Source organism: Erythrolamprus reginae, chromosome 1 (assembly GCF_031021105.1).
Source record: "Erythrolamprus reginae isolate rEryReg1 chromosome 1, rEryReg1.hap1, whole genome shotgun sequence".
In the NCBI taxonomy this organism is placed as follows: domain Eukaryota; kingdom Metazoa; phylum Chordata; class Lepidosauria; order Squamata; family Dipsadidae; genus Erythrolamprus; species Erythrolamprus reginae.
Genome location: NC_091950.1, coordinates 355,204,573 through 355,229,449, shown reverse-complemented (window position 1 = coordinate 355,229,449; position 24,877 = coordinate 355,204,573). Strand labels below are relative to the sequence as shown.

Genomic DNA, 24,877 nt, shown 5'->3' with positions numbered 1-24,877 from the left:
TTTAACCAAAAAAAGCCCCAATAATTTTTTTTTTTAAAGGTTCAGAAACTAAATTGAAACAAACTTGGAGAGCTAGACACTGCCAAAATCTAAAACATATAAAGTATTTTCTATTATTTCTAAAGGATCAATTAGTATTTGGATAAAGGATTACTTGAGAATTCCAGCACTGTTAGCTTTGCTTAGAATGTGCAAAGTCATGCCTGAAGAAGGCAGTGACAAAGCACATATGTACTATTGCAAAGAATATTGAATGCCTACAGCAGTAGTGGGTTCTAAATTTATTTATTTATTTATTTTTATTTCTTTATTTATTTTGTCCAATACACAATGAGGGTTTTAGTGGGTATACACATAGTAAAAATACATGATGAAGGTTATAGAGGAGATACTCATAGTAAAATATATCTAAGAAATATTAGAAAAGAAGGTATAGTAATAGAACATATCAATGAAAGAATAGAAGAAGAGATATAGCAATAGAAGAAAGGTATAGGAGAAATAGGAGAGCAATAGGACAGGGGACAGAAGGCACTCTAGTGCACTTGTACTCACCCTTTACTGACCTCTTAGGAATCTGGATAGGCCAACCGTAGATAATCTAAGGGTAAAGTGTTAGGGGTTTGGGGATGACACTATGGAGTCCGGTAATGAGTTCCACGCTTTGACAACTCGGTTACTGAAGTCATATTTTTTACAGTCAAGTTTGGAGCGGTTAATATTAAGTTTAAAATCTGTTGTGTGCTCTTGTGTTGTTGTGGTTGAAGATGAAGTAGTCGCCGACAGGCAGGACGTTGCAGCATATGATCTTGTGGGCAATACTTAGATCTTGTTTAAGGCGTATCTTTGTTCTAAACTTTCTAGGCCCAGGATTGAAAGTCTAGTCTCGTAGGGTATTCTATTTTGAGTGGAGGAGTGAATGGCTCTTCTGGTAAAGTATCTTTGGACATTTTCAAGGGTGTTAATGGTTGAGATGCAATATGGGTTCCAAACAGATGAGCTGTATTCGAGGATGGGTCTGGCAAAAGTTTGCCACCGGTTCTTCTGCATGCGCAGAAGTATCCTGGCCGAGTGGGTGGAGCCTCCTGCTGCCGCTCCCAGTTCACAGAACCAGGCTGAACTGGGAGCACCCCACCGCTGGCCTACACCCAGAGTTGCATCCAATGTGGCACTGAAAATGACTGTTCAGACATTCTGAGTTTCAATTGCTGTACTTAGCTGGAAGAGCGGTTTAGTCTATACACTATGTGACTCCCACTGATCCTTGATATGTATACTTTTTCTGATACTAGAAATAAATGATAGCTTAATCTAACATAAAAAGAACTCAGCAATAAAATAATCAAAGGTAAGCAAACGGAGGGATGAGCATGCAGATTGAGCATGTATTCTATTCTATTTCAAGGGATAGTTTTATCACTTGGTTTTTCTCTGCTTTATGGTGTTTACAGCAATCCGAAAGGTTGCATTTCTTTCAGTTTTCTGAAAACCAAGCACTTGCAGTAATGTGCTAAAGCTCTGGAGAAGAGCTATCAAAAAAAAATCCAGATTTTATTTTCTATCTTCTGAGAGATCATAACTACACACAGGGAAAAAGCTGGCATAAACAAGTAAAATTAAAGCTATAAAAATTATTGGACAGTTTTTACTTTTATGCCTCCGCAGAATCCATAGTTCACTTTTGACATTTCCAGTTTGTAGCGTTATTTTGCAGTGCTTTTAGTTTCGAAGGGTCTTAAGCAACTAACATAAAGAGTCACCACTACATTGTGTTCTGAACTCAGTTCATCCAAATTAACAAGAAAGAGGGTGGGGGAAACCACTTCTTTTCAAAAAGAATGAGTTCCCTTCATAACGCAAGTATTATGACAGTGGAAAAGAAATGCATAATCAAGCTGTCAAGTTCAAGAGCAAAACTCATCCTCCACTGCCCCCCTGATTATTGCAACAAGCAGAAGTTAAACAGCTAACTCTTAACTGAATATCTGGGGAGGACACTGGTTTGTAGAGCACATCCAAACTGCTTTTTGTGAGGCAAGACCAGCAGCCATCAGTTATCAGTCAATTGTACTAGAATGAATAACCCAGTATCCTCCAGATGCTGCAAGCTATAGCTCCATAGTCCTTTATTCTTGACATAGCCAATGGGAAAGACAAATGGCAAAGTTTCCCTTCAGCCCTGGTGATTTCATGAACACGGCGACAATTTGGAAGCAGTTTGCCTTCTGTATCTTTACCCCAAGTTCCCAGTCCAACCCACAGCCAAAATATTCTCTAGCCCTGGCCCTGCAATGCTTTCAGAATCAGCCAAAGTTGGTTAGCCGTGCCAACCTAATTAAGTTGCAATTCAAAATATCTGGATGGCATTGACATTGCTTGTCCCTGATCTACACAAATCAGGCTATCAAAACATGTGTTGCAGACTCTTCCAGGTGACTGGAAGCAAAGCAAAGGAAAATAAAAAAACATGAAGCATAAATCATGAAGTGGCATTTCTCCCTTGCTCACTCTCCATGTCAACGTCAAACAAAATAGGAAGATCGGGAGTGGAAAATGAGTTCATAGTACATAATCAACAAATCAATCAGCAAAAGGAAATTGACAATCAAGAATTGAAACCTTATCTACTATCTGTTCTGTCTGGGTCCCCCCAGATGCCAACCCCAACCAAAAAGAGTATCCAGACACACTGGTAAAAAGCAAAGGCAGTTTATATAATTCAAAGCAAACACAGGTAACAAAAACTGTTCTTACAGACAGGAACGCTATGAAGCTTCACAGAGGTTTCATGAAGGCCAGGCAATAAAACAGGATTCTTGCTGGCAAAAACAACGCTGGAGATAATAAAACCCACGCCTCCCCCAAGTCTTCCAGACTTCTAGGCCACAAGCCAAGATCAGAGACGCGAGAATCGAAGCAAGGTCACAGGACTCCTAGTTGATAACTCTCCACAAGACTGTAAGGGCAGGCCTGCCTTTTCAACCCTGCTGAGGAAAACCACACCCAAACCCAGCTGTTGCCAATTCAGGGATGGAAATACCTTTCTAATTGGCCCCGTCTTTGAGCTGCACGTCGCTGCCTCATGTCTATTATAGCCTGTGCGTCTTCATCCAATGAATCCAGGCTACTAGCTGGGGAGAGCCCCCCCCCCGGGGGTCTCAGGCTGCTCTCCCTCCTCCTCTTCCTGACGTTCCTCTCCCCCGTCTGCCTGGTCCTCCCCCTCCTGTTCACTGTCCTCCTCCTCTGGGCATGGATCCGGCAGAGATCCAGCCGGTCCCTGAGGAGCCTCAGGCTGAATCACAACACTATCAGTGTCAGGGAGGCTCACAGAAACAACATGTATCCTTACTGATTTAACTATAATCTGAATGTGTAAATGTTTTACAACAAAAAATATGTAATGATGTTACTCCTTGAGTTTCTGGAGGGGAAGCAGGGTATTACAAATCTACGACAGTGGTACCAATGAGAGTTTTCTACTTGGTGCAAGTGTATTCAAGCTGAGAAATAATTTTACCTATGAAATAAACATGTTAGGTTCCTTCCCTGTTTGTGTGTTGACTTCAGTAAATATCAGCTTTTTTCTCTTAAACTGGTTGGGCTTTTTCTATTGCTAATCTAAAACACTATGCATCCATTCTTGAATCAGTAGAAAATGATACCACCATGAAATCAGTATCATTGCTGCTAAGCTCTGCCTGGTTTCTATTCCACATCACTTCTACTACATGTCTTTTCTCCAAGGAACAAAGCCTCACAGCCTTTACTTGGCTTGAGGCGAACATTGGATGGTATAAAAATAAAAGGAAAACTATCATTCTGACAACAGTTTAGTTTATGAATTTTAACTTTTTCCCCATGGTGGAGAAAGTCCTAAGGGCAATACCAAGGGGTCTCAACAGAAAAGAAAAAGAAAGAAATATAGTGGCAGGATATGTATGTCCCAAAGTTAGGTAGAACAAAATGATGTTTAACATCGACAAGAGCAAAGTCCTTCACCTAGGCAGAAAAAACCCTGGACACACATACAACCTCGGAGAAACCCCTCTTAGCAGTAGCGACTGCGAAAGAGACCTCAGAGTCTTGGTGGACAATCAACTAAACATGAGCCAACAATGTGCAGCAGCAGCTAAAAAAGCCAACACAATCCTAAGCTGCATCAACAGGGGAATACACTCCAAGACCAGGGAAGTCTTAATACCACTCTACTACGCCCTGGTCTGACCACACCTGGAGTACTGTATTCAGTTCTGGTCACCACACTTCAAAAGAGACATTGAAACTCTGGAGATGGTGCGAAAAAGAGCAGCCAAGATGATTAAGGGACTGGAAACCAAGATTTACGAAGAGAGACTGAGGGAACTGGGCATGGATAGCCTAGAGAAAAGGAGGGCCAGAGCGGACATGATAGTAGTCAACTAAACATGAGCCAACAATGTGCAGCAGCAGCTAAAAAAGCTAAAATACGAGGGAATGTCACAGAGAGGAGGGGATCACTTTATTCTTCAGGGCACCAGAGGGCCGGACGAGGAACAATGGCTGGAAGCTGACCAAGGAGAGATTCAACATGGAGATAGGGAGGAACTTCCTGACAGTCAGAGCGATCAACCAATGGAACAATCTACCAGCGGACGTTGTGAACTCCAACACTCTGGACATTTTTAAGAGAAGATTGAACTGCCACTTGACTGGTGTACTATAGGGTTCCTGCTTGGGCAGGGGGTTGAACTCGATGGCCTTCATGGTCCCTTTCAACTCTAACAATAAATAAATAAATAAAAGTGGGGACTTGTCAGAGTACAGTCCATAAATACCCAGACAGTATGAAAGGGAAGTTTATTTGTTTGTTTGGAGATGTTTGTTCCCCCACTTCTTTTTTCAAAATGTTTTTGACCATCTGTAAACCACAGGGTTTGCTTTGTTGCCAGTAACTTTGAGACCCAACAGTAGAATCTCATATGCACCACAGATTTTAAGGAAGAGAGCAAATCCAAAGCATTTCCCTTTTCCATTGTTTCAGAGAGACCATTTGGTTAAGTTTTTGAGAGTCAAGAATTTAATAGGAGAAGGAGGAAAAAATAAAGGGGGACTGGACAGCCAGGGTGACTAATGTTAACAGGGGGAAAAACCCACCTCATATAAGGAAGAAAGGAGAAAGTGTTTAATCAGGTAGATTTCAATTTAACAAAATTATTTAGGCAATAATTTCAACAAGAAGGCTCTTTACTTTGCAAAGGTAAATCTATTAGTGTTGCGAAGTCATCTTGCCTTGAAAATATTCCAGACAGCAAGCTGTTCTTTCAAGATGTTCAGATCAGCATCTTTTCTTAGTTTCAAGCAGGCACAAGTAGAGGCCACAAGGCAATTCTCCCAAACCCTTCCTTTATTGTAGAAGAAAAGGTTTTGTATATTTAAAATCAGGCAGATGTTGAATAAGAGGTTGGAAAGAATGGGATTTACCATTTCTCTTCAGATTTAAATTGGTATTTGTAGGAAATGGGATTTTCTAGGTAACAAATCAACAGAGAAATAACATCTGTTCCAAGGCTAGTTTGGCCTTTAGAGAAATAGGGAAAATTTACCTAAGAAATGTGCTAAATTTAATTTATTCTATGCTTCTGGTTCATAATATTTATGTATTGTTTCCCTAGTATTTATGTTCTCTGTACATGCTCAGTAAATTGTGGTATTTTTATGCATCTTGGAAACTCTTTAGCAGAGTTCCTTTAGGGCAATCAATAACATAATATATCTGCTCAGAGGCTCAGATTTCTGATCTAAAAAAATAATACTTTTTACTTCCCTTGACACTGAAAGGATACTTAAAGCTGAAAAGGAACTACATTTTTCCTCTTTTCTTTATAATAAAATTTGATTCTGTTTTAGTTTGTAAGATTGATCTGGCTCTCCAAGGAGATGGAGCTGATTTCCCTAGCCATGTTCACACTCCAGATTCAGGAAGTGCTGGAGTAGAATTTATTTCATTTTTGCCATAAGGGAAAAAGGGAAGGAAAGGAAAGGGAAGGAAAGGAAAGGAAAGATACCTATATTATTCCCATGGACATGTGAAACAAAAAAAATTAATCTCATATCATGAGTACAGTGAGAGACATTTCATCTGTGAATCACATTGTATCAACCGTTGTGAACTCCAACACTCTGGACATTTTTAAGAGAAGATTGAACTGCCACTTGACCGGTGTACTATAGGGTTCCTGCTTGGGCAGGGGGTTGAACTTGATGGCCTTCATGGTCCCTTTCAACTCTAAAAATAAATTAATTAATTAAATAAATAAACCTGTAGTCAACCTTTGTGATCCTTAATGGAATAGCTGCCTTTGGGTTGTGGTGATTATGATCCTTTGGTGGAGAATGAAAGCTAGCTAAGTATACTGTACAAACTGATGAAGAGATTTAAATAATATTCTCCTTCCTTTTTCACAGGACCTCCATCTGTCTCTAAAATGGCTCTTCAGAGTTATTTCAGCTGCTGGAATGGAACAGTGATCAAGTTGAGACGGGTGTGTGACTTCATCAAAGATTGTGCAGATGGAGAAGATGAAGGACAGATATGCAGTAAGTCAAATAGCCTCTAAAATTTCAGAACACTGCCTTGCTCTACGGCAATGAAAATTATCCTGGTTCTACAAAAGAACCTGAATTGGTTCTTTGAACTCAACACTAGATATGCATGGGTGGGGAAGGAAGTCACTTCATCCTCCCGGGAGATGCACAGAATTTTTAATTTTTCTGACCAAAGAGGGACACTGCAAATGTTGTACCCATCTCACTCCCCAAGAACACAGAAGTTGTAAAGAACTTAGATCTCTAGTATAGGTTGTCCCAGATTAGATGACTACAGAATCTAATCTCTAGTCAGGAAGAAGACACCAAGGAGGAGCCCATCAAGATGGGGAAGCCCATACACTAAATAATATACAGAACACATTTTGGTTGTTGTTCAGTCTCTGAGTCATGTCTAACTCTTTGTGACCCTGTCTAACTCTTTGTGACCCTATGGATCATAGCATGCCAGTTATAGCACGCCAGTTACACCCCCTCCCATCCTCCACCCCCTCCCATTCTCCCATCCTCCTGAGTCTGCCCAAACTCATGCCCACCACGGCAATGACACTATCTAACCATCTCATTCTCTACCATCCCCTTCTCCTTTTGTCTTTAATCTTTCCTAACAGGATCTTTTCCAGTGAGTCCTCTCTTCTCATTTGGTGGCCAAAATATTTGAGTTTGAGCTTCAGTAGACAGTTAAGGTCTATTTAATAGACTTCAAGTAGGAGAAGGCAACTGAAAACAGGGATAGGGTAGAATACACAAAGCTGTCCACTTCCATTGTGTTCATAAGAGGCATAGGAAAGGAATATAGGCATCAGGATATTTTAAGTTAAAAATATTGTTAAGTAACAAGATATGTCTGAAGGCTTAAAATGGAACCAACATGGAATTTATAAAGCTTACATTTATAAAGTAACAACAGGAGAAGGGGAAAAAGTAGGAAGGATAAGCAGACATCAGTTATTACATAAATCCTGAATTGTGCCTCTGAAGCAGAGTGAATCATGATGATTTAGTTTCTTACTATATGTGGGAGGCAGAAGTGTGTGAAATAAGATTAGAGAATGACTTTTCCCCACACATCCTCTTGTTGAGAAAGGAAATTAGTTGCATGCATTTTAGATGAAACATGAACGAGTAACTGCAATGTCTTGAGAATTCTATTGAGGTATTTTTCTTGTGTGATGAAAAGGGGACAGTTTATTTGAAATGTGCTGGTAGGTGTGATTCAGCCCAAATTATCCACAAAGGAAACAGTAGGAGATAACTTTTATAATGTTACAGCACTCTCCCTTCATAAACTACTAAATAGCTGTTTATAAATTCAGAGGTTACCTGCATAGTCATTTCTGAATGACTAGGCATGCTGAATATATTTTTTTCTCCCTATAGAAATGCCACTTTGACTTATTAGATAGCCCCATTTCATACCAAAACAATGTTCCAAAAGTACAAAAGACAGGTCCTGTGTGTTACCAACTAAGTAAGGCAGTTTACTCCAATTTAATATATATGATTGAGGGAAACTAATCAACATATACAAATACATACATACAGCAGCATTGGAAAGTCAATAGAAACTCAAAACAAATAAACACAGCAATACAAAAAGGAAAATAGTATAGAAATTATATTATGAACAGAGCAATCTATTCTTGTTACTAATAAAGATAATCTTAATATAGTTAATAGTTTTTAATTCTATTTTATGTTGTGTTTTTTTTACTGTTGGAGTATTCTTAGTCAACTTGATCATACTTTCAAATAGAAATGGGTGTAAATATTTATATGAGTAGAATTATGTACAAATAAAGTTATAATGATATTGGAAAATTTGATTTCAGTCTATTATTTTTCAATCTTCAGAGAGATAATTACATCTTGGTATTCATAGAAGATGAGATTAGCTGGTTGCAATTATTTTACAATGGCAAACATGCATATTGTATCCAGAGTCATTGGGAGTTGGGTGGCATGCAAATTTATAATAATGGCATACAAATTTATAAGAGCCGGGATGGTTCAGTGGTTAGAATGCAGCATTGCAAGCTACTTCAGCTAACTGCTAGCTGTAGTTCAGGAGTTCAAATCTAACCACCAGTTCAAGGTTGACTCAGTTTTTCATTCTTCCGAGGTGGGTAAAATGAGGACCCAGATTGTTGGGGGCAAAATGCTGATCCTGTAAACTGCTTAGAGAGGGCTGTAAAAGCACTATGAAGCAGTATATAAGTCTAAATGCTATTGCTATAATAATAACCTGAATTATTAAGTTTCTACTAGTCTTACACTGTGTATCTAACTATAGTTTACCCACACATAATAAGTTTATATAAGGGCATCATAAGTCTCTATCTTAGAATCAGTATTTTTCAATATATCCATCAGTGATTTAGATGAGGGGATGGAAGCAGAACTCATCAAATTTTTAGGTGACACCAAGCTAGCAGGAATATCCAACACTCCAGAAGTTAGACTTAAGATAGAGAAAGGTCTTGACTGGAATACTGGGTCCTACCTAATAAAATCCTGCCGCACGAATCCCAGCGACCGATTAGGTCCCACAGAGTGGGCCTTCTCCGGGTCCCGTCAACTAAACAATGTCGGTTGGCGGGCCCCAGGGGAAGAGCCTTATCTGTGGCGGCACCGGCCCTCTGGAACCAACTCCCCCCGGAGATTAGAACTGCCCCTACTCTTCCTGCCTTCCGTAAACTCCTTAAAACCCACCTTTGCCGTCAGGCATGGGGGAACTGAAACATCTCCCCCTGGGCACGTTTAATTTATGCATGGTATGTCTGTGTGTGTGTCTGTTAGCATATGGGGTTTTTAAATATTTAAATATTTTAAATTTGTCTGATTGCTTATGATTTGTTTCTACATGTTGTGAGCCGCCCCGAGTCTTCGGAGAGGGGCGGCATACAAATCTAAGTAATAAATAAATAAATTAAATTAAATTAAATTCAGTGATGAGAAAGTATGGTTCTACATTTAGGCAAGAAAAAAATGCACAAGTATGGAATAAGTAGTACCTTGATCAATAATAATAACTTGAGAGTCTTGGAGCCCTAGTGAGAAATCACTTAAATATGAGCCAGGAAAGTGCTGAAGTTGCAAAAAATCATTAACTGAGGGGTAGAATCAAGTTCATGTGAAATGTTAATACCATTTTATAATAACTTGTAAGACCCATTACATCCAATATTAATTCCCATGATATAAAAAAGAAGTTTAAACTCTAGAAAGAGTGCAGAGAAGAGCCACAAAGATGATTAAGAGACTAGGACATACAAAGAACAGTTGCAGGAATTGGGTAGGTTTAGTTTAAAGAAAAAAGGACACAATAGTTCTAATATCTAAGGAATTGCCATAAAAAATAAGGGGTCAACCTATTCTCCAGTGCATCTGAAGGCAGGACAAGAACCAGTGGATGGAAACTAATCAAGGAGAGAAGCAATAAAAAACTAAGGATAAATTTTCTGATAAATTGATGAAATTACTTCCCTCCAAAAGTTGTGGGTGCTCCATCACTGGAGGTTTTTAAGAAGAGGCTGGACACCATTTTAGCTGAAATTCTATAGCACAGTGATGGCAAACCTTTCTTCCTTTGGGTGGCGAAAGAGTATGGGCGTGCACTATCGCACATGCGTGAGTGCCCACACCCATAATTCAGTGCTTGGGGAAGGCGAAAACAGCTTCTCTCACCTCCCAGAGGCTCTCTGGAGGCTGGAAACAGACTGTTTCCCAACTTCTAGTGGGCCCAGTAGACTCATATTTTGCCCTCCCCAGGCTCCAAAGACTTCTCTGGAGCCGGGGAGGGTAAAAACGCCCTGCCCCATCACCCATGAGGCTCTCTGACATTTCCACTCATTCATGAAACTCATTGAATGACATTGGCTTAACCTACCTAAAATATTTTATATGGATAAATTTCAAGAAGAATCATATGCAGCCGTTTGGAGACTTTGAAGAAAGTGCAAATTATGCACACTTTAAATATTATATTCCTGAATATTTTAAATCATTATCCAATTATAGTTTTTGTAGAGAAATATGTTGTATGATTATATAAAAACACGCTTTTTATTTAAAATTATATAGAAACCTTTTAACTGAAAAAAAAGCAAGGAGTGATGAGCCATCAGTTATAATTCAATAGATACTTTGTGGGTTTATTCCCATTCACATTCCAGAATAAATTTAACAATGCACTAGTAAGGAGAACTTAGTTCTTGTCTGAGAAAGTATATTATATCCACGGCGTTTGGTTTATCATAATGCGTTTGACAGGTCTGCTTCTGTATATGAATCCATCTAAATTTACAAATGAGAACCTCACAAAGATACTGGGAGCACATGAGATCCGTGCAAATCCTTTCTTCCTTTCAATTATGCTTATTAGAGTTTGATCTGTGCAAACTGAAAAATAATCATGGCAATTTTCTAACACACAAGTTAAATCTTGCCACAGAATTGGGGTGAATGGCTGTCAGTAGTTCTCTATATACAGGGTGCGTTCCAAAAGTAATGCAATTATTTTTTTAAAGTAATTTATTGAACAGATTTGCACAAACACTTAAAATTCGTCAAAGTACTGTCCTTGGGCCTCTACACATTTTTTCCAGTGACTCTGCCATGACCGGTACGCGCCCTGGAAGGCGTCTTTGTGGACCTCTTGCAAGGTCTTCATCACGGCTGATTTGATCTCTTCTATGGACAAAAAACACACCTTGCCACAACGCGCTACGAGTCCATGAGTTCCTGGCCAAACACGAGGTGCCAACACTGCCCCCCCATAGTCCTGACGTTGCCCTAGCAGTCTTATTTTTGTTCCCAGCCCTGAAAGGAATCCCTTTATCATCCATAGAAGAGATCCAATCAGTCGTGATGAAGACCTTAGAGAGGTCTCCGAAGATGCCTTCCAGGACGCATACCGGTGATGGCAGAGTCACTGGGGAAAATGTGTAGAGGCCCAAGGACAGTACTTTGAAGAATTTTAAGCGTTTGTGCAAATCTGTTCAATAAATTACTTAAAAAATAATAATTGCATTACTCTTGGAACACATCCTGTACAGGAAACATTGCAATAAATGAAGAAGTCTGTGTTTCCTTAGTAGTAAACAATTAGAGTTTCATAAAGTTACATTTATGACAAATGGAAGCCTGTGCTAGCAGTTGTACTGCAAATACATCTTCATTTATAGTTCCACACTCAGTTTCCCTGTCATTTCCCCACATATTCTAGACCCTAGGCAGTATTTAATACTTAGACATTTCCCTCAAATGTTCTACTTCATTACACCATTCTGTATACTATATTTTGGCAACAAAGTGAATTAAACTGAATGGCACGCAGGGCAGCTTCAAGAAGAAGTCAAGGTGCATCTAGCTTGACAGTCTATTCTGATTTGGCCTGAGGCTGCATCAGAACCTCCTGTTGATTTGGAGACTGTAATCCAATTAAAGAAGAATGAATGTGGCATTCTGTTTAAAGCGGGGAAACTGGTGGAACTTTATAATCAAATATTTTTCTGACTTTTTCCAAAACATAGCCCCTAAAGGGGCAGAAAAGAGCAGAAAAGAATGTAATCCCCAAGTTGCCTCTGTCATAAATGAGCAGTCCCTTTTTTGTCTGCTGGCTATATGACCTCCGTTACTTGCAGATCGTATCATACAGCCAATGTAATGGTACCTCTTGAATGAAAATCAACACTTGATATCACAGAGTAAGTTTGTATTTTCATCACCTTCAGTACTCACTAAAAGAATTATAGTAATGTAAGTACAGTCAGTGGTGAAATGCTACCAGTTTGGACTGGTTTGGGTGTACTGGTAGCGACAGCCACCGGTGATTCGCTGAATCGCAATGGCTGACTGGCCCCACCCCCAAACTTGTTCCTGGTCACTGCTCACTCCCCCTGCAAGCAGATGTCTTGGGACTCTCGGCCGCCTGATACTGCTGCTGCTCCTGGATGCGGCCTGCCACCCACTCACCTCCTTCCCCAGTCTACGGAGCCTGCGCTCTGGGCCTATCCCAGCCAGCCTGATGATGTCATGCTAGAGTGCCAGTAGTGCAATGCAGTGCACATGTGCAGCAGCCCCTGGACAGTCACTTGTCATCCCAGAGTGGCACCACTGCTGTGGCTTCCGCTAGGCGCCACTCTCAGCCTCAGCCTCATAGCAGCAGCAGCAGAAGGCAAGGCCCATGCTGATGGAGGGGAGGAGAGGAAGAACCATTGTGCTTATCTGAGGAGCCACTTCAGAGGAACATGGCGAGGCTCGCTTGCTTTTTGGGTGAGTCTGACACATGTCCGGCCTGTGGAACGGAGCTTCTTGAGTGCTAGGACTTGGCCACTGTGCCTCAGGGGGAGGTGTCATTGCAACTGCCACTGTCGCTGCTGCTTCCTCCAAGCCCCCTACATGTGGGTGGGTGGCTCAAATTATATTACCAAGCCCAGAGTCACATGGGGAGGGGGGCTCAGCAGCATCAGTAGCAGCAGCAATGGCACCTCCCCCTGAGGCACCGTGGCCAGGTCCTAGCATTCAAGAGGCTCCATTCCACAAGCCGGATGAGCATCTGACTCACAAAGCCACTTTTCCTTCTGGGATGCAAATGAGTGAAAGAAAAAGAGCAGGGCGGAGCCTGGGAGACTCCCAAGTGAAGAATCGGAGAGGCCCAGTAGGTTCCTTTGCGGGAATGCATCCCCACATGCGAGGCTTCCTGTTATCTCCTAACCTGGGGAAACATCAACTGTTTGTCAGACTTTTTAAAACCTTTTTTTACTTAAAAATGCTAATTATTTTTAAATTAGCCATGCCCACCCAGTCACATAACCTCCCACCAAGCCATGCCCACTAGACCACGCCAACAGAACCAGTGGGGAAAAACATTACATTTCACCACTGGATACAGTAAGGTGGGCCGGAAAACTGCAACTAGAAAACCAATCAATGCTAGGGAGATTTTGTATAAAGCCACTTCCTATGTTTTACTATAAAAATAGGTGGGTTAGTATTCACTGTCACCACAACAAATGGTAGTTTAACTGTGATTATTTATTTGCTTTAAAAAATGTTCAGGTTAGTGTACAGCAGTGGAAACAAACATGCTCCAGATCGTAAATATCTCCCATTTCCTGGGGTTCTGTGCTCATGGGACTGTTTAACGTGATTGATATCCTCATTTACTTTTATGATAAAGATCATGTGTGTGCATATGTCTTTATATATGCAGATTACTTGCCTCCGCTGAACAATTGTTCAAGAGATTTGTGTCTATGGCTGAGCAATAACAAAGGTCTAGCTTACACTATATGACATCTTTTTATTAAGCTTTGCCCCAAGACGTTGGGATAGATGGATGAATATATGTTTTGTTTGCCTTGCATTTGGAAGTGTATTGCTAATCTGAACCAAATCTCCCAGATAATGTATGGACTATAACAGTCATTTTTCAGAATTCATACCAGAATGATGTATATAGTCCATGTTCCCTTAAACTCTCAAAGTGGAAATATACATTTAGAAACATAGAAACATAGAAGACTGACAGCAGAAAAAGACCTCATGGTCCATCTAGTCTGCCCTTATACTATTTCCTGTATTTTATCTTAGGATGGATATATGTTTATCCCAGGCATGTTTAAATTCAGTTACTGTGGATTTACCAACCACGTCTGCTGGAAGTTTGTTCCAAGGATCTACTACTCTCTCAGTAAAATAATATTTTTTGAGAGGGACGGAATACAAATCCAATTAAATAAATAAATGTTGCTTTTGATCTTTTCCCCAACTAACTTCAGATTGTGTCCCCTTGTTCTTGTGTTCACTTTCCTATTAAAAACACTTCCCTCCTGAACCTTATTTAACCCTTTAACATATTTAAATGTTTCGATCATGTCCCCCCTTTTCCTTCTGTCCTCCAGACTATACAGATTGAGTTCATTAAGTCTTTCCTGATAAGTTTTATGCTTAAGACCTTCCACCATTCTTGTAGCCCGTCTTTGGACCCGTTCAATTTTGTCAATATCTTTTTGTAGGTGAGATCTCCAGAACTGAACACAGTATTCTAAATGTTGTCTCACCAACGCTCTACATAGCGGGATCACAATCTCCCTCTTCCTGCTTGTTATATCTTTAGCTATGCAGCCAAGCATCCTACTTGCTTTTCCTACCGCCCGACCACACTCTTCACCCATTTTGAGACTGTCAGAAATCACTACCCCTAAATCCTTCTCTTCTGAAATTTTTGCTAACACAGAACTGCCAATACAATACTCAGCTTGAGGATTCCTTTTCCCCAAGTGCATTATTTTACATTTGGAAACATTATATTGCAGTTTCCATTGCTTTGACCATTTATCTAGTACAGTATAGTTAAATCATTTACCATATTACAGACACCTCCAGGAATATCAACCCTATTGCACTCTTTAGAGTCATCGGCAAATAGGCAAACCTTCCCTACCAAACCTTCCCCTATGTCACTCACAGGCATATTAAAAAGAATAGGACCCAGAACAGACCCTTGTGGCACACCGCTTGTAACCAGTCTCTGGTCAGAATGCTCGCCATTAACAAAAACTTTCTGATGTCTATGCTTCAGCCAGCTGCAAATCCATTGAACTATCCAGGGATTAAGTCCAATCTTCACTAACTTATTTATCAGCTCATCTATCATTTATGAAATACGCACACAAATTTAAAATGTTCATTTAAAATTTTAAAACAATATATTATACATTAATAGATGCAAACTGGAAAAAGTCAAACCCATGACTTTGGATGAACAGAAGGGTAAAACTCCTTTATTTTTATGTCTGTATATACCATTTAATACAAGGCTATGGTAGCATTATAGAATTCTGACATATGCTTTATTTCTACCAGTATCTTCAAAGTGGAAAAAAATGAAATGACAACAACCTCACATTAGCATTTTAGTTGGTACATTTTCTTCCTCTATAGAATTGACCTTGGGCATCTTGGTATTAAGTCAAGAAATAAATGTACAGTATATAAACAATGTATCATGTTATTGCAGGTGAATGGTTTTTGGTTGTCCAGTATGAAGTTTAAGAAAAGGGCAAGCTGAAATGTTGTTTTTTTATTATTATTATTTTAGCAACACTTTACTAGGAATGAAAAAAAACAAAGTAAAATAACAATGGAAAAAAGAGTTCTACAAAACTATTGTCCTCTATGTGCACATTAGAGTTAGTATTGATTCAGTTATTGCTTGAAATGCAGTAGGTTATAAAGCCATCTTTTAGTCACAAAAACTTTCTTAAGATGGTAAAGTGTTACTAAGTAAATATGAATTTTAAATGGAAAATTTCCAAAATTTTCAAATCAAATTATGATACAGTATGTAAGAAATGGTTGCATAAATTAAAATTAACAGTAACTGGTGAGTTTCACTGAAAAAGAAAATTAGTTTTCAAATATAGTACAAGTAGTAGTATCCATAAAGATCTCCAATCTTGCTATTCACAGTCATTGATGTGGTCTAGGAAGCAGTTGACCATTCAATTTGGAATTTAGTTCTAATATTTAAATATATGAAAGGATTGAGAATTTGCAACATCACAAGTAAAAAAACAGTTCTTGTAGATGTGGTATTTCTTTGATCCCTCTGGCAAATGATTCACTTAAAATGCCACAGACTCATCAGTTATCTTAACAAATGCAATCTACATTAAAGGTACCTTTACTAGAAAATTAAAGGAAAATTCTATTTTTTCTATTTTTACTCATTCATCTTATTACTACTGTTTGTTTAATTAATACAGTATAACAACTGAAGTTAAGGTATTTTTGAAAGTTGAGCCTGAAGATACAGTTAATGACTGATGAGACATTTTAATTAAAACATATAGGAACTATTTATTTATTATTTATTTATTACTTAGATTTATATGCCGCCCCTCTCCGAAGACTCGGGGCGGCTCACAACATGTAAAAACAAATCATAAGCAATCAGAAAATTTAAAATAATTAAATATTTAAAAACCCCATATGCTAACAGACACACACACAGACATACCATGCATAAATTAAACGTGCCCAGGGGGAGATGTTCAGTTCCCCCATGCCTGACGGCAAAGGTGGGTTTTAAGGAGTTTACGGAAGGCAGGAAGAGTAGGGGCAGTTCTAATCTCCGGGGGGAGTTGGTTCCAGAGGGCCGGTGCCGCCACAGAGAAGGCTCTTCCCCTGGGGCCCGCCAACCGACATTGTTTAGTTGACGGGACCCGGAGAAGGCCCACTCTGTGGGACCTAATCGGTCGCTGGGATTCGTGCGGCAGGAGGCGGTCTCGGAGATATTCTGGTCCGATGCCATGAAGGGCTTTAAAGGTCATAACCAACACTTTGAATTGTGACCGGAAATTGATCGGCAGCCAATGCAGACTGCGGAGTGATGGTGAAACATGGGCATACCTAGGTAGGCCCATGACTGCTCTCGCAGCTGCATTTTGCACGATCTGAAGTTTCCGAACACTTTTCAAAGGTAGCCCCATGTAGAGAGCATTACAGTAGTCGAACCTCGAGGTGATGAGGGCATGAGTGACTGTGAGCAATGAGTCCCGGTCCAGATAGGGCCGCAACTGGTGCACCAGGCGAACCTGGGCAAACGCCCCCCTCGCCACAGCTGAAAGGTGTTGTTCTAATGTGAGCTGTGGATCGAGGAGGACGCCCAAGTTGCGGACCCTCTCTGAGGGGGTCAATAATTCCCCCCCCAGGGTAATGGACGGACAGATGGAATTGTCCTTGGGAGGCAAAACCCACAGCCACTCCGTCTTATCCGGGTTGAGCTTGAGTCTGTTGACACCCATCCAGGCCCCAACAGCCTCCAGGCACCGGCACATCACTTCCACCGCTTCATTGACTGGGCATGGGGTGGAGATGTAAAGCTGGGTATCATCCGCATATTGATGATACCTCACCCCATGTCCTTGGATGATCTCACCCAGCGGTTTCATGTAGATGTTAAATAGCAGGGGGGAGAGGACCGACCCCTGAGGCACCCCACAAGGGAGAGACCTAGGAGTCGACCTCTGTCCTCCCACTAACACCGACTGCGACCGGCCAGAGAGGTAGGAGGAGAACCACTGAGGAACAGTGCCTCCCACCCCCAGCCCCTCCAGCTGGTGCAGAAGGATACCAACTATGCATTGCCAGTCCAAAATTCTTCATCAGTTCATGTGGAAAAAGAACCTCTTTTTAAAAAAAAAAACCAACGACAACAGTTTTCTTTATTTTGTATTACAATTTCAATATTTCCAGCGCTTCGGTATCAGTATAACTTGAAAATACATACCAATTGTTTGCATTATTCTTTCCATTTATATACATATTTGTTCTATATATCATGCCATTATTCTAATTTCCTAACACTCCCTCCCTCCCTCCCTCTCTCTCTTTCTCTCTCTCTCTGTATGATCTTTATCAAGTCACCCTGGTATACCCAAAATGGGAGGAGCTTACAGCTTCCTTTTTTGCCTCTTGGTCCCACCAGGGACCATATTTCAAGGCAGATAAACTTTTTATAACAGACAACTATAATCTATGTGTAATATATTTTTGCTGATAATAAGGTCTCCCTTTCTCATCATTATCAGCAAAATATGTTACATACAGGGTGTAGACAAAAAAAATGGAAACACTTGACTTTTCGGCATCATAATGTTTGACATATTTTAATATTTTTTTAAATTCTGTTATTTGATATGTTTTTTTAAACTACCTTTTTTAAAAAACAGAAATTTAAGGAAATTGGTTATAACCTTCTAGAAATGGCAGACCTCTCAGACTTTCAAAGAGGCCAAATTGTTGGTGCTCAAATGGCAGGCGCTAGTGTAACAGAAAGTGCCCGAATGTTTGGCGTTTCAAGAGGTAATGTCTCAAAAGTAATGACAGCTTTTGAAAGAGAAGGGAAAACGTCCTCAGCCAAGCACAGGTCTGGTCAAAAATCAAAGTTGTCTGAGAGAGACCATCGGACTCTAAAGCAAATTGTTAGAGCGGATCGCAAGACCACAGCTCCTGAAATCAGTGCAGATCTCAATAGACACGTACAGAACCCAGTTTCCACAAAAACTGTTCGAAGGGAGCTTTACAAATCTGGATTCCACGAAAGAGCTGCAATTAGAAAATCTCTGCTCTCAAAGACAAATGTTTCAAAGCGTTTAGAGTGGTATAGAAACCACCAGAAATGGTCCCTCGAGCAGTGGCAAAATGTGATTTTCTCTGACGAATCATCGTTTACCATTTTTCCAAACTCTGGACATGTTTACATTTAGAGACAGCCAAAAGAATCATTTCATCCAGACTGCCTTCCCCCAACCGTAAAACATGGCGGGGGTTCAGTGATGATCTGGGGTGCTATTTCTTGAAAATCCGCCGGGCTAATGATTTCTCTTTATGGAAGAATTAACAGCCATCACTATTTAGGAATTTTGGCTGGCCAAAATCATTCTATGGTTCAAGAACTGTTTCCAGAGGGGGATGCCATCTTTCAAGATGATAATGCACCAATCCATAGAGCAAGAATTGTTAAAGAATGGCACGAGGAACATTGTAATGAAGTTCAGCATCTCATCTGGCCACCACGATCACCAGACCTCAACATTATTGAGCATTTATGGTCGATTTTAGAGATTCAAGTAAGAAGTCGATTTCCACCACCATCGTCTGTAAAAGAACTGGAGGGTGCTTTAACTGACAAATGGGCTAAAATTCCTTTGGAAACAATTCACAATAATATTCCGTTTTTCCTCTTTCTTTTATTTCCATTAGTTAGTCTATCCACCTCCACACACTCTAGCACATTTATCACCATTCTATCCGAGGGAGTGCTATCATTTTTCCAGTTTTGCACATAAGTAATTCTAGCTACTGTCATTATGTGCAACATAATATATTGAGTTTTCTTACAGTAATTCCTTCTTATGAGATCTAATAAAAGTAATAGAAGAAAGAACTATTCTTAGGCCACACCCATGTGTACATGTTGAAATATGAAAATAATCCTGATTCTATAAGATGATGGTTTGTTTCCTTTGATCTCCAGTAATTGTAAGGCTGCAGCTTTCATTTTCCTTGGCCAGCAGGCCCAAAAGGCCAATATTCATGAATGATAGGAATTGTCAACCAGCACTACCTGTAAGAATTCCTTTGATAATGTTTAATGCCTAGTCTCAACCTTGGTAGAGAGTGGGTGAAAGAGTTTGTGTTGGTTTATTATTTATTTGTGCTGCCACAAATCTTAAACATGCTTTCCATCTTTAGGAAAATTATTGTATATTAGACCACCCGTGTGTTTCAGAAATATTCAGACTGACCATGGGTGATCAGACTTCAGTGGGAGCAGATGTGCCTTATAAATTTCTGTTGGCTTCCCCCTTGAGTTTCCTGGTGGGAAGCTGGCAGTAAGTGTCAGAAACCCTCCCTCCCTCTTCTTTCCTACTGTTCTGTCTGGGTCACTCCGGAAGCTATGACCAACCCCAAAAGATAAGCCAGACACACCGGTTGAATCCAAACACAGTTTTATAATGGTAAAAAGCAAAGAAACCAACAGAAAATGTCCTTACAAGTCAGGAAAGCACTGGAACTCCAAAAGAAACACGAAAGCAATTGTTCATACAGAAAAATAGGATCCTTAATGCCAAACGAGGCTGTTGAGCTAACAGATCCAAACCTCCCACCGGTCTTCAAGACTGCTGGGCCACGAGCCAGGAACAAAAACGCTGAGAGAAAATGCAGATAACACCAACTCCTCTTTGATAACACTCCACGCTGCCGAAATGGTTCTCATGCCTTATAAACCTTTCCCTGCTAATGAGGACCACACCCAACCCCCAGGTGCTCCTCATTCAACGCTGATAATATCTACGCAGTTGAGATCTCCTTTGAGCTATGCGTCTCTGCCGCATACTAATGATAGCTTGTGCTTCATCATCCAGGGACTCCAGGGAATCCAGAGAATCAAAGCTACTTGCTTGAGATAGCCCTTCCTCAGGGCTCCCAGGCCTTGATTCATCTTCACTTTCTTGACTGCTGGCTCCATTGTCCGGCTTAACAGAACTCTCCCCTCCGCTCTCAGACTCCCCCGGGCATGGAGCCAGCAGAGACACAGCTGGTCTTTGATCTGGCTCAGGCTGAACCACAACACCTACCTTCTTTCTTTCCTCCCACTTCCTTTCTCTATCCTCTTTACTCCCTTTCTTTCCTAGCCAGTAGGTAAGGGACCACTGTTGGGTGGAAAATGGACTGAGGGAGTGTGGATGAGTGACCAGTGTGTGTGACTTCAAAGAGGCTGGTGGAGGATATTTTGCCACTGACATCTCCCTTTAAGCTTCCCACAAGCATGGAAGTAGGAAGGTGGCAGGTAGTGGTCAGCAATTATATCATTTCTTTTTGAGTTTCCCATTGACTTATAGGAAGCTTTCGGGGTATGTTAAAATGAGGATCACGTTACTGTGGTTCACTGTTATATGACAGGAGCACTGAAAAGCAGCAGCACGAAGGTGCTGCAGTGGTAAACAATTTTCCCAATTTCATTTCTTTTGGAGTAATGGGCCCCTGCATTCTGTAAATTAGCCAATTTGAGGTACATCTGTTAATAGAGTTTAGCAGCATTTTTCCCAATTGAATTAGTTTTAGTAGTTTATACAGACAAAATAGTTTTAGTAGTTTATACAGACAAAGAGGTCCTTTTTGTTGCAAGGACCAAAGAAAAAAAGCAGAGTTTTGAAAAGCCAATATACTTTATACTTTGTTCTTAGGGATTATTGATCGGTTCTCTGTCTCTTGCCATTCTTCCCCATGCAGAAAACCTTCCTACTGGTTTCTATTGCTCCTTTGAGGATGGAGAGTGTGGCTGGACTCAAAGCTCATCAACTTCACCAAAGGCCCAACTGTGGCATATTGGAAATCCAGAATATCATCACTTTTGTTCACTGAAAGGTAGATTACAGTAATGTTATACACTGGGTAAACTAAGCAGTATGTCAAAGGAATTCGGATGTAATGTGAATTCTTCATTTATTCAGCCATTATCATTTACTATGATAATTGGGGGAGGGGTCATTGTTGATTTTGCAACAAGAAAAATATTTTGTGAGAAACCAGAAAATACTACTATGATGTAGCATTAGTCAGCAGACTCCATATCTAACAGAAATGTATGGTTAAATAAAAACTAAATAAATGTAATAGAAAATTATCTTGCTTGAGATTAGTAGCTTTGGTAGATTGGCAATTCTTAATTTAGTTATTAGCAGCGATGGGCTATGAGCCGGAACACTAAATTGCGCTCGCCGCCATGGCTCGTAAGTTCTTTTGGGACCAGCGCAATTTTGCTGCTGTACCTATGGAGGTAGCAAAATCGTGCATGGAGCCGCAAGTAAAACCTGCAATTTTGCTACTTCCACAGGTGCAGCAGCAAAATTGCACTGGTCCCGCAAGAAGTTATGAGCCGCGGTGGCGAGCGCAATTTAGTGTTCCAGCTTGTAGCCCATCGCTGGTTATTAGTGATGTACATCAGCAGAAGCAATGCCTTATCAACTTGTTTGCTAAACCTAAGCAGGCTTGTCCCTGGTCAGTCTTTGGGAATTCCAAGACTATTCCAGATTGGGAACTCAAAATAAATAAAGAAGTAAAATGAAAGCGAACCATTTATGTAATCTGCAAGGAAAGCTGAATACAGTAGATACGGTGTTCAAAAATTGAGATCAAAAGTGTCACTGCAAGGAATCCTCAACTTACGACTGATCATACAGGAACTGTTCAAATTTACAACAGGCATCCCCAAAAACTACTTATGACCCAGTTTCAATGTTTTGGCTGCAGCAGCACCCTGTAGTCATTCACGCAGGTACCCAAGGCAGTCTCAAATCACCTCATTTACAATTTTAACTCAAGGTACTTCTTAAAAGTAGTCAATGATATTAAATAATTGGAGGTGGGGAGACTGTTTATTTACAACATTCAGTAACTGAGACCATTGAATTACCCTTCTTTTAGTGCTTTCTCCCAACCAAGTACCCTCCAGATATGCTAAACTACTATCCTTATCATAATCCACCCCACCAATTAACTGAAGTTTAACAGCTCTTGAGTCTACTCTGTTGAGAATGTATGCTTTATAAACATATAAATGACCCTCGGCTTCTAGCTTTGGTGAGATAGCATTTCGTCCTCACTTATAGTAGAAATGGTTTGTTTCTAGTGATGGGTGAACCAAACGGTGTTTGGGTTCGACAAGTTTGGACGAACTTCACACAAAATTCGGCCGAACCCGAACAGTTTGTGGCGCCAAAGTTCCACCCCCAGAATCTCTTTGTGGGAGGGATTCCCCAGCTCCTTCAAAGGGAGGTCTTTTCATGTAAAAAAAATATATTATTACAAAAAAGGACGCCGCAGCGGCGCCACAAGGAAAGGGAGGTCCTTTCACGTGAAAATAAAAACTTTTATTTTTACATGAAAAGACCTCCCTTTGCTTGCAGCGCCGCTGCGGCGTTCCTTTTCATAAAAAAAAAATACATGAAAAGACCTCCCTTTGAAGGAGCTTGGGAATCCCACGAAGAGATTCCGGGGGCGGAACTTTGACGTCACGTATACCGGCAGGTTGCTAAGGATGCCAAAGTGATCACTTCCTGGATTCCATGGAATCCAGGAAGTGATCACTTTGGCGTCCTTAGCAACCTGCCGGTATACATGACATCAAAGCTCCGCCCCCGGAATCTCTCTGTGGGATTCCCCAGCTCCTTTTGTGCCTCCCTCCCAGTCTCCCGACCAGCTGACAGCTCCCCAGTGTTCGCCTTCCTCCGCCACCACCGGCGCCCGGCTCCTCCTCTGAACGTCGAACGAAATCACGATTTTTTTTAAAAAAAAATCGGGTTTGGGTCCGGCATGCCAAACACCACAAAATTCGGTACGGACCCGAATTGTGCGGGTTCAGTTTGCCCAACACTATTTGTTTCATGATTCATTCAGGATCATTAAAAATTGATGTCTTTTGATTCAAATCACAAGGCTACAAATTGTACGCGATTGAAAGAGGGATCTTAGAAAATAAATGAAAATGCATCATTATATCTAAAGAATGTTGAAAATAATATAAGACCACCCGTGATTTGCATGTACAGTTTCACATGAAGGGTCATTCCACAGCTCTTGCAACACAAAGACCCAAGCAAATTGTGTTGCTATTCAAATGTATGATCAGGGGTGGGCTACTGCCCAGACAGGGAGGAACACACTGGGATAGTGAAAATGGAGCTCCACCCCAGAATACCCAATTTTCACTGAAAGGTGTTGAAAGAAAATGCAGGGTGTCCTGCATAAGCCCCGCCCACAGTGGGGTAGTAAAAATTTTGGTAGCCCTTCACTGTGTATGATTGTCTACAGTCGACTTTGACTGTCTACAGTCAACCTCACCGCATAGTGCACCGTTGTGCCTATTGTCCCTGTCCTACTGTCTTGTTATCCAAATTTACCTATACCTGCAAACTTACCTATACCTGCTTTTGTTCCTGTTTATATCATGCCTATTATCTTGCATAATTTTTGAAAAATAAATAAATAAAAATTTAAAAATGTTCCATGAAAACATTAACTAATTTCACTCTAATAATGTATGTATCTTTCATCCCTTTTTCTCTGCAGAATGTGCCCTTTTGCTTAACACCAGTGAGAGTCCCATTGCAGAGACAGTTATGGTGACTAGTGCTGTATTTCCAGCTCCAATGAAGAATTCTCCTTGTGAGGCAAGTATGTTTTAAAAAAGAATATGCAAAAAGATGTCCCTTGAAATTTTATGAATATCTATGTCATCCTTTATTTTGAAAAAACTCTTTCTCCAGAACTCATTCTCCAGAATCACAAGGTAGCTAAGACTTTTGTCTATCTGCATGCCAGCTTTTGCCCATGCTGTAAATTACAAATGTTTGTAAAGATACATAATGGAATCTTGGATCAATCATGGTGCTCAGATATATACTCATGAAGTTATTAATATATGTGCATGGATATATGTCATTGTTGTATGAGTTGCAGTAGTTTTTAAAAGAGTATAACTTTTAGCATTTATTGCTCTTATTCAGTGTAATGGTAGCTTCCAGCTTAGATGATCACTTTAAACATGGACTAGATAAATTGATAATTGATAACCTACTACCGTATGACTAGGAGGTGAACTTGACTATTGAAGTGGTTCTTAATCACAGCATCCATTCCTTAAGTATGAGATGCTAGGGATCAACCACAAAAGACTGTCCTCTGTGTCAACCTGAATATTGACAGCCTCAGAGAC

The 24,877-nt window shown here is 40.4% G+C and overlaps 1 protein-coding gene across 1 annotated transcript in view; it reads left to right on the top strand.

Moving 5' to 3' along the window:
* The window catches only part of LOC139153593 (ALK tyrosine kinase receptor-like), a 348,525-nt gene extending 323,852 nt beyond the window's left edge, over nt 1–24,673 (top strand). The window contains exons 4-7 of the mRNA XM_070727773.1: nt 6,445–6,576; nt 21,394–21,528; nt 24,232–24,336; nt 24,669–24,673. Of these exons, the coding sequence (XP_070583874.1) occupies nt 6,445–6,576; nt 21,394–21,528; nt 24,232–24,336; nt 24,669–24,673 (377 nt within the window). The remainder of the gene's footprint in view (nt 1–6,444; nt 6,577–21,393; nt 21,529–24,231; nt 24,337–24,668) is intronic.
* The last annotated feature ends 204 nt before the right edge of the window (nt 24,674–24,877 follow it).